We start from the raw sequence: 13,552 nt of genomic DNA, 5'->3' as shown, positions 1-13,552 counted from the left end.
GTTTTAGCAGGTCTATTTTCCTGTGTAGAGCTCAAGTTTTATACTTACTCATTGCTTGTTTGAGTGGATTTTTCACATTTCAGGTACATGTCATAGTAGGAATCAGGAGCATGTATGGTTTTAAAACTCTTAATATTTCTCCGTACTAATAATACGAACAGTTACTCGTAAAAGTGTATATGTAGTATACTGTGGTCCTGTCTTTGTTTAATCCTATTTAATGATGTTTTCTGTAACTTTTTGCCTCCTCAGCCCCTGTGCCAGCATGCTGCCCACTCCAGTAGATGACAGTCAGGGAGGTGTGGACGTGGTCTTCTCCTCTCCGGTCCAGAGTCCTGCCAGGCTGCTGAGGGAGCTCCACGCTGACCCCGACATCCAGGCCCAGCTGGAAGCTGAGAGGGAGCGAGACCGCGCCTATGAGCGCACTCGAAATGCTGCGAGAAGTCGAATGGGGGGAGTCCTGACCACCAGCTTGCAGATGCTGTCGTCCAACGACAGGGTCAATGCATGCGTGCTGAGTGTGGTCCGCTTGGTCGCCGTGGTAATGGGCGTCCTGCTCGTCACTGTGCCCACACTGCTGCTTCTGTTGGAGTCAGACATTGACGTGTCATTCCTTCACGAGATCCGCCAGACGCCGGAGTTTGAGCAGTTTCACCACGAGTATTACTGCCCGTTCCGCCGCTGGGTCCTGTGTAGGATCAGCATGGCCATGGAGAATCTTTGGTCAGATTAAAGAGGGAAATATAACGTTTGACAAAGGACAGGATGGGGAGTCAGTGTGGGGAGAATGAGCTTTGCCCAAATGTCTGTCTTAACATCTAATTGATTCTTACATTCAGTCTTAAGAAGTGGTGTCACTTGATTCAAAAACAAAAGAAGTAATTGAGTAATTGAATTTTATCACTTATAAGGGCTCCACAGAAATGTCACAGGACATTTTATTAAAAAAGGGCCTCAGATGGAAAGACAGTGCCGTAATGCAGACGCCTTTGATGCCTGTGGCATCAGCACTTAGAAAAAAAAGAGACATAAGATTAGAAATAATACTCTTATCATGGGATATAATTACCTGTTAAGATTGGCACTTGGCAGTGATGAATTAAATTAACCCGGAGTGCAAGAATTACTGAAGAACACAAGGAAATGAAAGTCATGACAATAGAAAGCGAGGGGAGGCTGTGAACGCAGAGAAAGTAACAGGAGAAAACCAGTTGGTTGGTTCAAGTTTTGATGGTCTGTTCACTCCTGACGCTGACAAGTCGATGCAGAGACTTCACGGTAAATGTCACAAACTGTTGTGGTTGGTTCTTGTCGTTGGAGCAGACCCTCTGATTGGCCGTGGAGCCTGTCAGTCATGAAGGAGTGTGAGGGAACACAGGGTGAGAGAGAGAGAGAGAGAGAGAGAGAGAGACATCAACAAAAGCCACAGAGACACATTATATACATATATACAGTATATATTTAAAACAAAGGAGACTATTGATAATTAATACCAACCTTAAATTAGTTGTTTTTAGTGTTTTGTACATTTTTATGTGATCCAAATATTTCAGGAATTTTTCAGTCAGAGGATCTACTTTGAGTTTATTTTGAAATTAAGAATTTACAAAAGATTAGAAAAAAAAGGAGGCTAATTTATTGACATTTATCGGGTGATGGGTGTTGAGAAACTTGAGCTATTTTTTCAGACGATGGTCAGCATTTGTTGACCTGATGGCACCCTGGGTTTTTTTTTCCTACAGAGGCTATAGCACAAACCTTTTACACAGACCACAGATTACAACTGTTTCAGATTATGTGATGTCATTTCAGAGATGGGAGGGTGGCATGAGAGAAACTTTAGTCTGTTTGTAGTGATAAAAAAAAGCGTGCTTTGTTCAATGTCTTCAATGTTAACACGTGGGCTTTAAGGAGTTTTAACATAAAACGTATTACGCGAGACTAAGGGAGGATCGGGTTTGTTATGACTGCTTGTGAGAAAGTTACTGAATCATGTTATTCACACACTCATTTTACATTTCCACAGTCTGGAGCTTGAGGTTGGTGATTTGTTAGTCACTGGTGTGATGTTTTTATGTGAGCTCTGTAAATGTTTGACCTAGCAACACAGGACTGGGACAAGTGGTGTGTTTGTGAGCTTGTGAAGGACATTTCCTGTTGTCGAAAAGGTTGAACAGGTACAGTTTCAGGTATTTAACTCACAGGAGGCAGATCTGCATTTTACTCACTGATTAAAAAAAAAGAAACAAGTAGCCATTGGTATGAAGATCGGTGAAAACATATCGAACATCCTGTGTCTATCATCCACATCCCTGCAACTGTTTTTTTTATCTGTCAACAGAAATGATATCTTTTCTTTTTTAATTTCAGCGACCGACAAGGCAGGGCTAGGAGTAGTGCTGGATTGGAAAAGGTGCTTTTTGTTCATATAGTCACAACTGACACAGCTGAGGTTTCCAAAAAAAAGAGCCATGGAGTCAAAGATAAATTATGTCAAAAATGTTGTGTAATTTGGCATCACACAAGGGCAAAATCAAATCTAATTGGGACTTAATCAAACTCCTGTAGCCTCATAACTTTTGGGAACTTGCAGCCATCACAGTGTGACAGTTGAACACACAGATGGTGTCCGTGTGGGGTTTCAGTGTGGAGAAGAGAGCAGAGACGTGTAGTGGGCGATAAATGACTGTTCGGTCAAATGAAGATGAAAAGTGTAGTTTGATGTGGATCAACTTCTCAGGTAAGGACATTAAACACCTTATGTTAAAAAGAATTAAATGTTCAAGAAATACAAAAACAAAAAAACTGGAGAAAAAACCCCAACATAGTTTATTCATGCCATCTTTATGTGTCTCACTATTATAGATATCCAAACACTTCATGTACATAGTAACAGCAGACCTAATTATGGCAGCAGACTGTCTGCCTGGTTGTAGCTTCATTTCACCGCAGTACGTATACATCCATGCCTTTCTGATAAAAAATAGTCCTCACTGTTGAGAGCTAGTAACCGTAGCTGCAGTTTTAACATCTGAACCTCCACACTGCTTTTGTCATGCCAATTTTTTAATTGATACACTCTATCAAACTGACTTATCTATGAAGGCTCTCACACAGTATTTCAACTCTCTTCAAACTAAAACTAAAACATTCATTTACAGGAATCACTGTTTTGTAGGTTGTTTGCAAGCACATAACATCCCTGTCGTCTCCTCTCCAGTGTTGCTGCCTCCTCATATGTGTGTCGTCGAGTACCTCTGTAGACTTTATGCATTGACAAAAATATGCAGTAACAGCAGAAACATGCTTATTCGGGACAAAAGGTTTATTTTCTTACTACGAAACATGCACTGAGCGTCTGATGCTGAAACCAAGCAAAGGGCCAAGCCACTATGACGACGACGTTTGCCTCTGACGTCACTGACTCTGACATGAAAACAATCTCACTGCAGTGGACGAGGCTGATCTGTGTGCACTGCTTCGTGATCACCATCATGACTGCTGCTCCTTCAGTCTGCATGTGCATCAAATTGCTCAAACATTTAAACATATATACTTAAAAAAAACACATCAACATGTAAAGGCTGTAAAGTTTGTCCCTGGCTTTATTCTGGTCTAACTCTACGATCTTTTCAGTTGATGTTGCAGTGCAATTGTATGCCCTCATATGTAAAAAACATTTTTATAGATGTGGCAAAAAAACAAACAAAAAACTATGGGTTAAGACTTACTTTCTGTCTTGCCTCTGTGTGTCTTGTCTGTGTAAAGAGTTGTAGATATAGGCTTGGCCGTCTTGACCATCTTAGGTGAACGCATGCTCGCTGTGTTTTTAAACAATAGGAGAAAGGGAAGAAAAGTTTGAGGCATTAAAGGAGTTTGAGATGTGCTAACACAAACTGTATAGGAAGTAAAAAAAAACCCACACATTTATGTTTTAGCGATTTGAAGAGCCAGTGTGTAATGTTTGGGAGGGTGTATATGTGTTACCATCTGCAGTTTCCTCACTAATTCTTATACACTGGACCTTTACACAGCTAACTGCATTATCTTGATAATTTACAGTGCTTAACTAATTTATTGGACCACCTGTTATAAAAATGAGTAAATATGTTAGAAATCTTTCAAAAAAAGCTGTTCAAAACTAAAAATGTTAAATTGGCGGATGTTTACTATTTGTTTAGGTTTTTTGTAAAACAGTACATTTGAATATGGATAACAATAATACATTGGTTAAATTAGCTAAGTACTGTATGTCTCAGAACAAAAAAGAAAGATTTATGCTCACATAGGTCGCTGTTACGAGGTCTATATTTGACCACGTAGCTTCATTGTGCTTTAGTTGTGTGATGCTAAATGCTAACGATAACACCTGACGTCATTGCTAATGTAGCATGCTTTTAGCCGAGTCAATTATTAAGATATTCTGTTTTGTATGAATGGAAAGTGAAACTACACCTCAACTCATTGCAAAAAAACATATAAAGGCCATTGAGTTCTGCTAAAACTGATCTGACTGAGACTGTAGCATTATTTATTAGCTTGTAGCTCATTTATCAGCTAATTTTATGAGTTCATAAAGCAGGTCAATTCATTTCAGCTTTAGCTCTTTTTTGTTTTGAGCCAATGACGTAGTTCCTGTGTTTTTTATGAGCACCCTGAGAAAATTGACTTTTATTGCCTGTTCGTAAGTAAAACTGTGATAAAACTGTCATTGAGGTCACACACCAGGTGATGTCACATTTAAGGGTAATTCAGTTCCAGACATGAGTCAAGTATTTACAAACCTTAAATTAAATAACCTTTCTTTAATCATCACTAACAAAAAACAAAACAAAAAAAATACAGATAATATATTATATTATTTAAGATTTTAAATATTTGAACTCAGGTCAACCATATGCAAATTTGTTGGACATCCCATAGCGTACAGGAGAAAAATAAGCTGTTATTTATGATATTATTTAATTGTTGTGTGGGCATGTAAGGTAGCAGATTCTCTTGCACGGTCACTTTGTTGTTTTTGATTGTTAAATTGATTGTTTTGTTGTTTCAGTCTGATTGTTTTTTTTCTTCGTTTTGTTATTGGTAACCCAGCCTCTTTTGATAACAAACTCTGGGACGTTTAATTAAAAAAAGAATCATAAAAAAGTTTTTGTTTTGTTTTTTAAAGAAAAAGCATAAAAGTATAATGACCCCCTTTCTTCTGGGTTAAACCAAGCCTTATGAATTTTGTGAAGTTCAAATTTTGAATGTTTGTATGTTTTAAAAGAAAACATGGATTGTTTTATATGTTAATACTGCCTCAATAAAGCTCCCTAATGAATATATATTGAAAGATGGGCCCTAATGTTTGTACTGTATTTACATTACTTCATGTAACTGTGTTTATTGTGGTTTTCACAGATGAGCAGCTTCCTGTCCTGTTTTCCTGAACTTAAAACCCAACAATTACAGCTTTTTACAGGATTTAAAGTTCAATAACATCAGGCCTCATTTCAGATTAGCCCAGACTCATTCTTGGCTCTTTATCGGTGTGTTTTTGGTCATTACCCTGTTGGAGGACCCTGTAACACTGAATCTGGACCCCCTGTGGCTCCCCTCCGAGCAAAGATTATACATTTATTATTAAAATTGTTATATTGCACCGACGCAAAAGGCGGAACTAATGCGCATGGCTCAACATTCTAGTCGGATCCTTTAGTCACTTACATTACTGACTTAATGTAAGTAATGTCAGTGTAATTTACAGTATATGCTGCAGTTTATATGCTGTGTCCATGCAGAATATATGTTTATTTACATATATTCGGTTCGTCTTTCTCCACAGACACCAGCAAATGTAAAGAAGACCCACCGATGCAGCCGGACCTAAAGTTGTTTCCAAGGGCCTTGATGGGGTACAGGAGGAGGAGCTTCAAGGCAGCCTGGTACCACACCCACCACTCATTTTTTTTATATACTTGTGTCTCAAATGTGATATTTTAATTCAAACTCGGATTAAAATGCCATGAGGCCAAATTATTGACTCTCTTTGATGTCTGAAGTTGAAAGCATTAATTGGGTCGTTATTGACAGTGAATCAACATCAATTCACAATTAAGAGGATTATCCTACTAATTGTACCCTCCTTTTATTTATATTTCAAAATGTAGATACTAAAAACAAAACATATTTTGATTAGAAAATTAAATATGAGCCATCAAGACAGTTAAATGTGCATTAGTTATTAAATTATAACGAAAATAAAATGGGGAAAAAATATCCCGAGACTTTGTCTCCCCCATGTGGTGTAAAAGAATAACTACATGTTGTGTTGTCGTCTCTATGGTGATGTTTTGTGTGAGCAACATAAGATTTCTGGGACGCTACCGGAGTTCAAATCTCTGTTCTTGACACTCAAGGCATGTTGCTGTATGCACAGAAAGATCTGAAAGAGTAGACAGAACGTTGACTGCGATGACTGTGTGGACTGTGACGACAAACAAAAGACAGACTCTCCTTGGGGTAAGAGTGACTTGTCTCTTAAAAATGGGTCAAACTGTCAATTCTCTGGCATAAACAAACATGATCAAACACTGAGAAGATGAAGGAAGGACACTGTGGTTACTTAAGTGTAGTAAACTAAATGTAACGAGTTGTTTTGCAAGAAGATTTTAAGCCATTACAGACACATAAGATTTCATTATGAAAAAATTAAATTAAATTAACACAGCTCTGCAGCAGCAAACCCCAACTATGGAAACGGATCCTACCACCAGAGAAGCTCATGCTATGTCCACACTTCTAGAGGCTTCTGGAAACTGTCGGCAGAACATCAGCCAGGAGCTGAACCTTCATCCTGTCAGTGATTCTCTCTGCAGTGAACAGAAGAAGCTGCGGCATGTGTTGGACTGGGCTCACAGATTCCTCTGCTATGGTTCCGAGGTTTACCAGGAATTTTGCAGGGCTGACCGTTTGATTCTGGCAGTGGACAGAAATGAAATGAAGAGGAAAACAGAGGAAATGTCACCTTTACAGGACAATCTCCCGCACATGAGAGATGAGGTCACTTGGCCCGAGAACAGAGAAATGGATCAAATGAAACAGAGGCGGGAGCTACAGCATCCAAGCGTTAACCACAGTATTATCCAAGACAACGAGATCGTGATAAATGGACTGCACAAATCAATGTCACAAACGAGCACAAACCAAACTTATGCACCAGCAAAACACTTCATCACAGACTCCAAACCATGCTGGAGCAGTGTTAGTAAGAGGAGAGTGTCTTTACAATGTGATTACACAGATATGAGTCACACAATGGATGGAGCTCAGTCAAAAGGATCAGAAAATCAACAGAGGGAAGAAGCTGAAGAGATGATGGGAGTTGTAGAGGAAAAAACAGACACAAAACAGGAAAATAAATTCAACTCAGCTTCTATGCTGTTCTGTGACAATAATGATCATGATATTAACAATGATTGCCCCAGTAAGCCACAAAGGGAACCTGCACAGGAATCACAGACAGCACAGCCCAGTTTTCCCTGTCACTTACAAATACCATCGAATTTAACTGTATACGAGAAGTACCAGCTTTGTATGGACCAGTTGCAGAACCTCAGACTGAGACAAAACCATGTCACTGAACTGGGATGTCTCTTTGAGTCACCTACAAAAGTGCAAAAGACCTGTAAAGAAGTGGTAGCACCTGTTGAAACGCCAGTGCTGCCTACATTTCCCTTCAAACTTTACTCCTCCAGCACAAATCCAGAGTTTAAAAAGCGTCTAAATGAAAAAACACACCAAGATGTTTCAGCTGCAGAAAATCCAGAGGAGAGTAGCTCAGATTATTTGACTTTGAGGGAAAGACTCATAAAGAAACACACGTCAGAGGATAGAAGGAGACAAACGTCACCTCAGAGGGACACACAGACATTTCTACAACCCACAGACACACACAAACGTCAGTATGCAGACCTGACACCAACATCACCATTCACAGGTGAGTTTAACAGTACAATTACACAAAAATAAACTCTAACATTATGATCCAGGTCACAATAGCACTTATCATATGACTGGCTTCATTTGAAATCATTGAAATCATCATCATAGACTTTGCCCTTGGATGCCTTTGAAGATTCATTAAAGCAGTTACAAAATGTTAAGGTGAGGAAAATGCTTTGGTTCAATTCACGGTGGTTAATCAATGAAAGTCACAAGAGACTGGAGAGGGGTTATTTAACTGAGCTGATTATGTGACTTTCAATAAAGAAGGTTCCATCGTAACAATTTCTTCATTGTTATCTGAGACAAAACTGGCTATAATCTAGCATATTTACATGGTTATTATTGCAGAATGTTCCTACTCAAATAAATAAATAAAAAAGTTCAAAGAATTTACATTGTATCCCTTAAATGAATATGACTATAAACTTCTGTTTGCTTTTTCAGGTGCAACAGTGCATGCTGTGAACAACACAGACAGTAAAGATGGTGTAAGGAAATGTCATTATTAATTTATCATGTAATCTCAAAAAACTCTTGAGAACACTGCTTTCATAAACAATCAGTAGCTTTTTGATAGAAAAGATAACATTTTGGAGTTAGAGTTCTTAACCATTGTTGTTACACCTTTCAGCCAGCAGGTGTCCCTGTGCGTGACTGCTGGCTGTGTCTACCTGATGAAGTGTGGCTCCTCATGCTGTCCCTGCTGCCTCACAGTGACCTGTGCAGAGTGTCTCAGGTCTGCAGTCACCTGCACAGACTGACCATTGACCACACACTATGTGAGTCACTGTGTGAATGTTTGTTGCATTTGTTTCACTTTTCATTGCCTGCACTTTCATCTACATGCTTCAAGATGATGATGGTGATGATGTTGTGATCGTCTGAGTCTGTATCTAAATCTGATTAAAGGTTGCACACAGGAGACAAAAATGGACAAAATATATTATTCCCCCAGTCATTTTTGTCATCAGTGATGTTTAGAACTGTTATTTAATGCATACAGAGGAGCAGTAGGACATTACAAAAAAAATCACAATTTTCAACTAGATCAGAGCTCCCTGAATATTGGAGGTCAAAAATATTCTGCAAAACTGACTTTGGATTTGTACATTAGCTATAATGTAGAGCCACAATAAATAAACAGATAACGTGAATATTTGGTCCTTAATACTAATAACATATCATTGAAAATCTTCATTAACATAAATGTAACAACAATCATTGACCTATATTGTGCTAACTGTGAAATGTGAGCAAAAATCATTTTTATGAGGCCCATCTGCAATACCTCCAAAGCCCACCAGTGGGCTGCAGCCCGCACTTTGGTAATGACTGGACTACTGTAGATAAAATTATTTTCTGTTTGGCCTTTTTAGGTTTAGGTTAGACATTGGAGGTAATGACCTCGGTCATGGGATGTCCTGAACTTATCAAAGTAACAACACATGGCCTGTTCTCATGATGTCAGTCTTTCCAGTGAGCAAACCACTCCCTGGACAAACATACAGAACGATAACCCAGATCTGCACCATCACTATGGGTCAGCGCCAACATAACATCTTAAATATATGAAACATGACCCATGTTCTGCTACTTTTCTCTGTCCCTGAAGGGAAACATCTCACAATTGAAAACTCAACCCTGCCAGAGCGGTGGTTGGTTTCAATGGGCAGACGTCGTCCTCTCAGCCTTTGTCTGTACAGCTGCAGTGGCCCGTCCATCACTTCCAACGGGCTGGAGATGTTTTTCACTCTATGTAGAAATTATTTAGAGGTAAGAAAAAAATAAAACTCCACTATGTAAAACAGTGAAGATCAGAAATGAGTTCAGAGAACATCTGGTCCTTGATGTTTGCCATCATAATCCATAATCCAATGCACTTTTATTTATCCACTTGAAGATGAAGAATACATTGACCCACTAAAAGCCAGTGATAGAGACTTGTGTGATTGTGTGATTATTATTGTTGATATCTGCTGACTGATGTAAAAACTACTGGTGCGTGTTTTCATACCTGTGATCAGTGCAGAGCTATAATCTGCTGAGTCATTAACTGAGCGCATCAGACTATGAGGCCCTTTGCTAATTACAGGAAGTCAAGGTCATAAGTTGTACAGGTGCTGGTCTCCATGGTGATCGAATATTACGTCTAATTGGTCAGCTGTGTGATCATGTGACCACCGTGGATGTGAGCTGGAGTGGAGCAACGGACACGGGAGTGAAAGCTCTGAGTGGCGGCTGTGCACGGTCAATTTCACACACACACACACACACACACACATTCTCAGGAATAGCCCTAATTTCATCACATAATTTACATAATGGGGACTTAAGGAAGACAAGTCCCCATGATGTGACTTTATAATCAGACTTAGATCCCCACAACATGACCAATACACTGCTGTTATATCTCTCCTTCCTGTAGGTCAAGATTAAACTCAATAATCCTGAATGGCTGCCATGTCACCGATGACCCACTAAAGAAACTCATCGTGAGACACAAAGAAAGGTCTGCCTCACTGTGTTTCTGCGTTTATGTTTGTCACCATGCGTTCAGATATTGTTCTTCAGATACGACAGATAATCTTTGATGTGCCTGACAGGATTTAATCTTATTGCACCTAAACTAAAATGGATTATGTAAATCCAGACACTGTTGACTTGTTTTTTTTTCTTTTTCTGTCTATACTTTCAATTAATTTGTTCATTATCAACTGCTTCGAGTGCATGGAGTCAATCCTAACATTTCGCATCACATGGTTCATAATTAGTACTTTGTTTTCTTACGATTAGGTAAAGATGCATAGTCAACTGCAGTTTTTAAGTGGACAAGAAGTAACAAGATGTAATCATGATGTCCGTCATATACATGTTAGTTTCTTTTTTGTGGCTGTGTTTTCTCAGCCTGTGCAGACTGGAAGTGTTCGGCTGCCAGTACCTCACCCCATCCTGTCTACAGTCAATATATCAGGTATTTTATTTTGAAAATGTCATCAATCCAGTATTTGTTTTGCTGGACATAGCAAAGAGAGATATAAAATATGCTTCAGGGCCTTAATGATTCTTTGTATGCTCACTGATCAATGATCTACACTCTGTGTGTTTCAGATGTGTCCAGCCCTAAAGCATCTTAACATCGGACAGGTGCCGAAAGTCAATGCACATAGCCTGACTGCTTTGACGTCACAGCTCAAATGTCTTATTTCCCTTAATCTAACTGCTCTACAAGCAGTGAGTTTGAAAGTTAACAACAAAAAAAAGGTGGGATTAAAATACTGTATCTAAAGAGTTTTAAATAACCGCATTACCTCTGGTTACTCTGCAACAGGTGACCGATGACACTGTGGCCACTTTGCTTCAAAACTGTGTCAAACTACAGCGTCTTAACCTCAGTTCCTGTCCTGGAGTCACTGACCTGACGCTGCACAACATCGGCAGATACACACCATGTATTAGGTACAAAATCATGTGCACGCAAATTTTAGATTAGACAGCCTGTACTGACTGAAAACTGAAGTTTGTGTCACTTGGTAAAAAGCTCCATCCCCCACACCAAAGTCCAGTAAGACATTAGACGATTTTACGTCACAGCACACAGGAGAGTTGTCAATTCACTGTTGCATCCACCAATTAGTTCAAATGTGTAATTGCATTTGTGAATTTAGTGTTTGAAATTCTTAGTTAGGATTTACTGGTCCAAATGAGACAGCTGTATGAGGCAGCTTCTGTGTCCACACAGGCTAAAAATGCTGATTTTCTCTGTGGACATTGGATTGAGTGGTTTACAAACCTCAGTTTCTTACCAAAATGCTGTTGAAATATAGGCTCTCTTACAGAGATATAGCAGCAAACATAAAGTATGGTAAACTTAAAGAAGCATAGATTTTATTCAATTTTGTTAAGTGGCTAAAATTTGCTCCTTGCCATCTGTGCCTTGTGCTGGTTGCTGGTGTTGACTGCACACTGAGGGAAGCACAGTGAAGTCAGCACTGACTTTGGGTCAGTACCTCAAAAAATAAAATAATAATTATCACATCATTTGGTTCAGATTATAGCTTAAACTTCCAGTGGTGCAGATCAGCCCATGTGAACTTGACTTCTTGACAGTTCACAGTGTGTGTGGTAAACTGTAGAGTTTAAAGGGCTTTTGGGGGGGGTTTAGGGTAAGGGTTTAGAATTAGGTTCAGGTTGGGGTTTGGCATTTAGTGGTGATGGTTAAGTTTAAGGTAAGAGGTTAGGGAATGTATTTATGAAAGTTGGGTGAGAGTGTGTGTGTGTGTCTGTCAGATCCCTGGATTTGAGAGGCTGTAAGGCAGTAACAGACGCAGGAGTTCAGTCTCTGACTCTGGGATGTAGACGACTTCAGTACCTGGATCTCAGTTCCACCAGCACAGGAAACAGAGGGTAAACAACAAACTGAGCTGTGGTTTATATGTCTGTGCATGTATGTCATATGTCATGGATTTAAGGGTGTAATATTTAATAACACGGAGAAGTTTTCCCATCATTTTTTTTTAATTGATCCCATCTGTCTTTTACTCAGTGTTTCTGTACAGTTTACACATTTCCGTGATAAAATCACTGATAAAATGGTAGTTACTGTCTGTATGTGTGTGTGTATCACAGGGTTAATCTGCTCACCAATTACTGCAGTGGACACCTTCATACTGTCAAACTCAGTTTCTGCCACATCAGCTTAGCGAACATACTGAAGCTCTGCAGACGTGGCAAGAGGTGAACACACGCACACACACGTACACAAGTACATTTTAGTCTTTCTCACAGGTCGAAATACACTTCAGAGTGTCTATGAAAGGTATATTTAAAGTGTACCATCTGTTTGTCTGTCTAAACTCTTTTGTCCTGTCCACACAGTTAAAAGTCTCCAAAGTTACTGCTTGAATTTTAACCTTATAGATAAATATTAAATAGTAAAATGTCTCCACCGATCTTAACCCTTCAATGGAACACTATCAAATCACTAAACTCATTATTTACTCTCATTTTAGCAGAGCGTAGTGTGAAAATATAGAACTATAATGCTTATTGACACTAAGGAAAACACAATAACATGCATGAACGTGATCCATCCCATTGATAATAGTTTAGAATTGATGAAAATGAAGTGTTTCTTGGACCAGCTGTTTGTGGTGTGATATTGGGAGCTGAATGTTCACCAAAAATTTAACTGTCTTCTGTTTCTATGTCTGCATGTTTTTCCCTCTTCAGGCTGAAAGTGCTCCATCTGTATGGCTGTGCTCGGCTCCCCACTGAGAGAGAGATCCGAGAAGTTAACACCAATGTTCAAGTTTATCCTCTGCCATAAATAACATTCAAACATCTGCAAACAACAGGAATGATAAAACCGACCGGAGCAAAAGAATTATGAAGTATCACATTATCACATTTTTACTCAATGGGCCAAATTAGCTCTGCTGGGACTCAGGGAGGATTATGAATTATGTTCATCTTAATTAAAAGCACATGAAAGTACATGTGTTTTATTTTGTCTGTAGAGATTGATTGAACTGGACTCTGAACTTTACTTTGTTATTAATGGCTT

The 13,552-nt window shown here is 39.1% G+C and overlaps 2 protein-coding genes across 7 annotated transcripts in view; both read left to right on the top strand.

The window, feature by feature from the left end:
• The window catches only part of frmd3 (FERM domain containing 3), a 45,517-nt gene extending 41,609 nt beyond the window's left edge, over nt 1-3,908 (top strand). For all 4 annotated transcript variants that reach the window (XM_044026402.1, XM_044026400.1, XM_044026401.1 and 1 more), the window contains one exon: nt 253-3,908. In XM_044026402.1, coding sequence (XP_043882337.1) covers nt 253-733 — 481 coding nt within the window. In that variant the 3' untranslated portion in view covers nt 734-3,908. The remainder of the gene's footprint in view (nt 1-252) is intronic.
• Nucleotides 3,909-6,323: 2,415 nt separating this feature from the next.
• On the top strand, nt 6,324-13,482 carry LOC122769998. Of its 3 annotated transcripts, XM_044026939.1 has the most exons (13): nt 6,324-6,504; nt 6,713-7,981; nt 8,434-8,477; nt 8,621-8,768; nt 9,602-9,762; nt 10,082-10,236; nt 10,415-10,498; nt 10,894-10,960; nt 11,098-11,250; nt 11,318-11,445; nt 12,277-12,393; nt 12,616-12,723; nt 13,219-13,482. In XM_044026939.1, the coding sequence occupies exons 2-13, from the start codon at nt 6,736-6,738 to the stop codon at nt 13,313-13,315; spliced, it is 2,508 nt and encodes an 835-aa protein (XP_043882874.1). In that variant the 5' UTR covers nt 6,324-6,504; nt 6,713-6,735; the 3' UTR covers nt 13,316-13,482. The 3 variants fall into 3 exon arrangements, with proteins under 3 accessions (XP_043882874.1, XP_043882875.1, XP_043882873.1); XM_044026940.1 differs by having other exon boundaries at nt 6,324-7,981; nt 11,098-11,220; XM_044026938.1 differs by having other exon boundaries at nt 6,324-7,981.
• The last annotated feature ends 70 nt before the right edge of the window (nt 13,483-13,552 follow it).

Source organism: Solea senegalensis, linkage group LG5, assembly GCF_019176455.1.
Source record: "Solea senegalensis isolate Sse05_10M linkage group LG5, IFAPA_SoseM_1, whole genome shotgun sequence".
Classification (NCBI taxonomy): domain Eukaryota; kingdom Metazoa; phylum Chordata; class Actinopteri; order Pleuronectiformes; family Soleidae; genus Solea; species Solea senegalensis.
The sequence above is the reverse complement of the archived record's forward strand: the minus strand, read 5'-3'. Positions and strand labels throughout refer to the sequence as shown.

Excerpts from the sequence above, each read along its gene's own strand:
- LOC122769998 (XM_044026939.1), top strand. The coding sequence starts at position 6,736 with ATGGAAACGGATCCTACCACCAGAGAAGCTCATGCTATGTCCACACTT. Across the intron at positions 10,499-10,893 it reads ATCGTGAGACACAAAGAAAG|CCTGTGCAGACTGGAAGTGT; the intron begins GTCTGCCTCACT and ends GTGTTTTCTCAG. Across the intron at positions 11,251-11,317 it reads AAGTTAACAACAAAAAAAAG|GTGACCGATGACACTGTGGC; the intron begins GTGGGATTAAAA and ends ACTCTGCAACAG.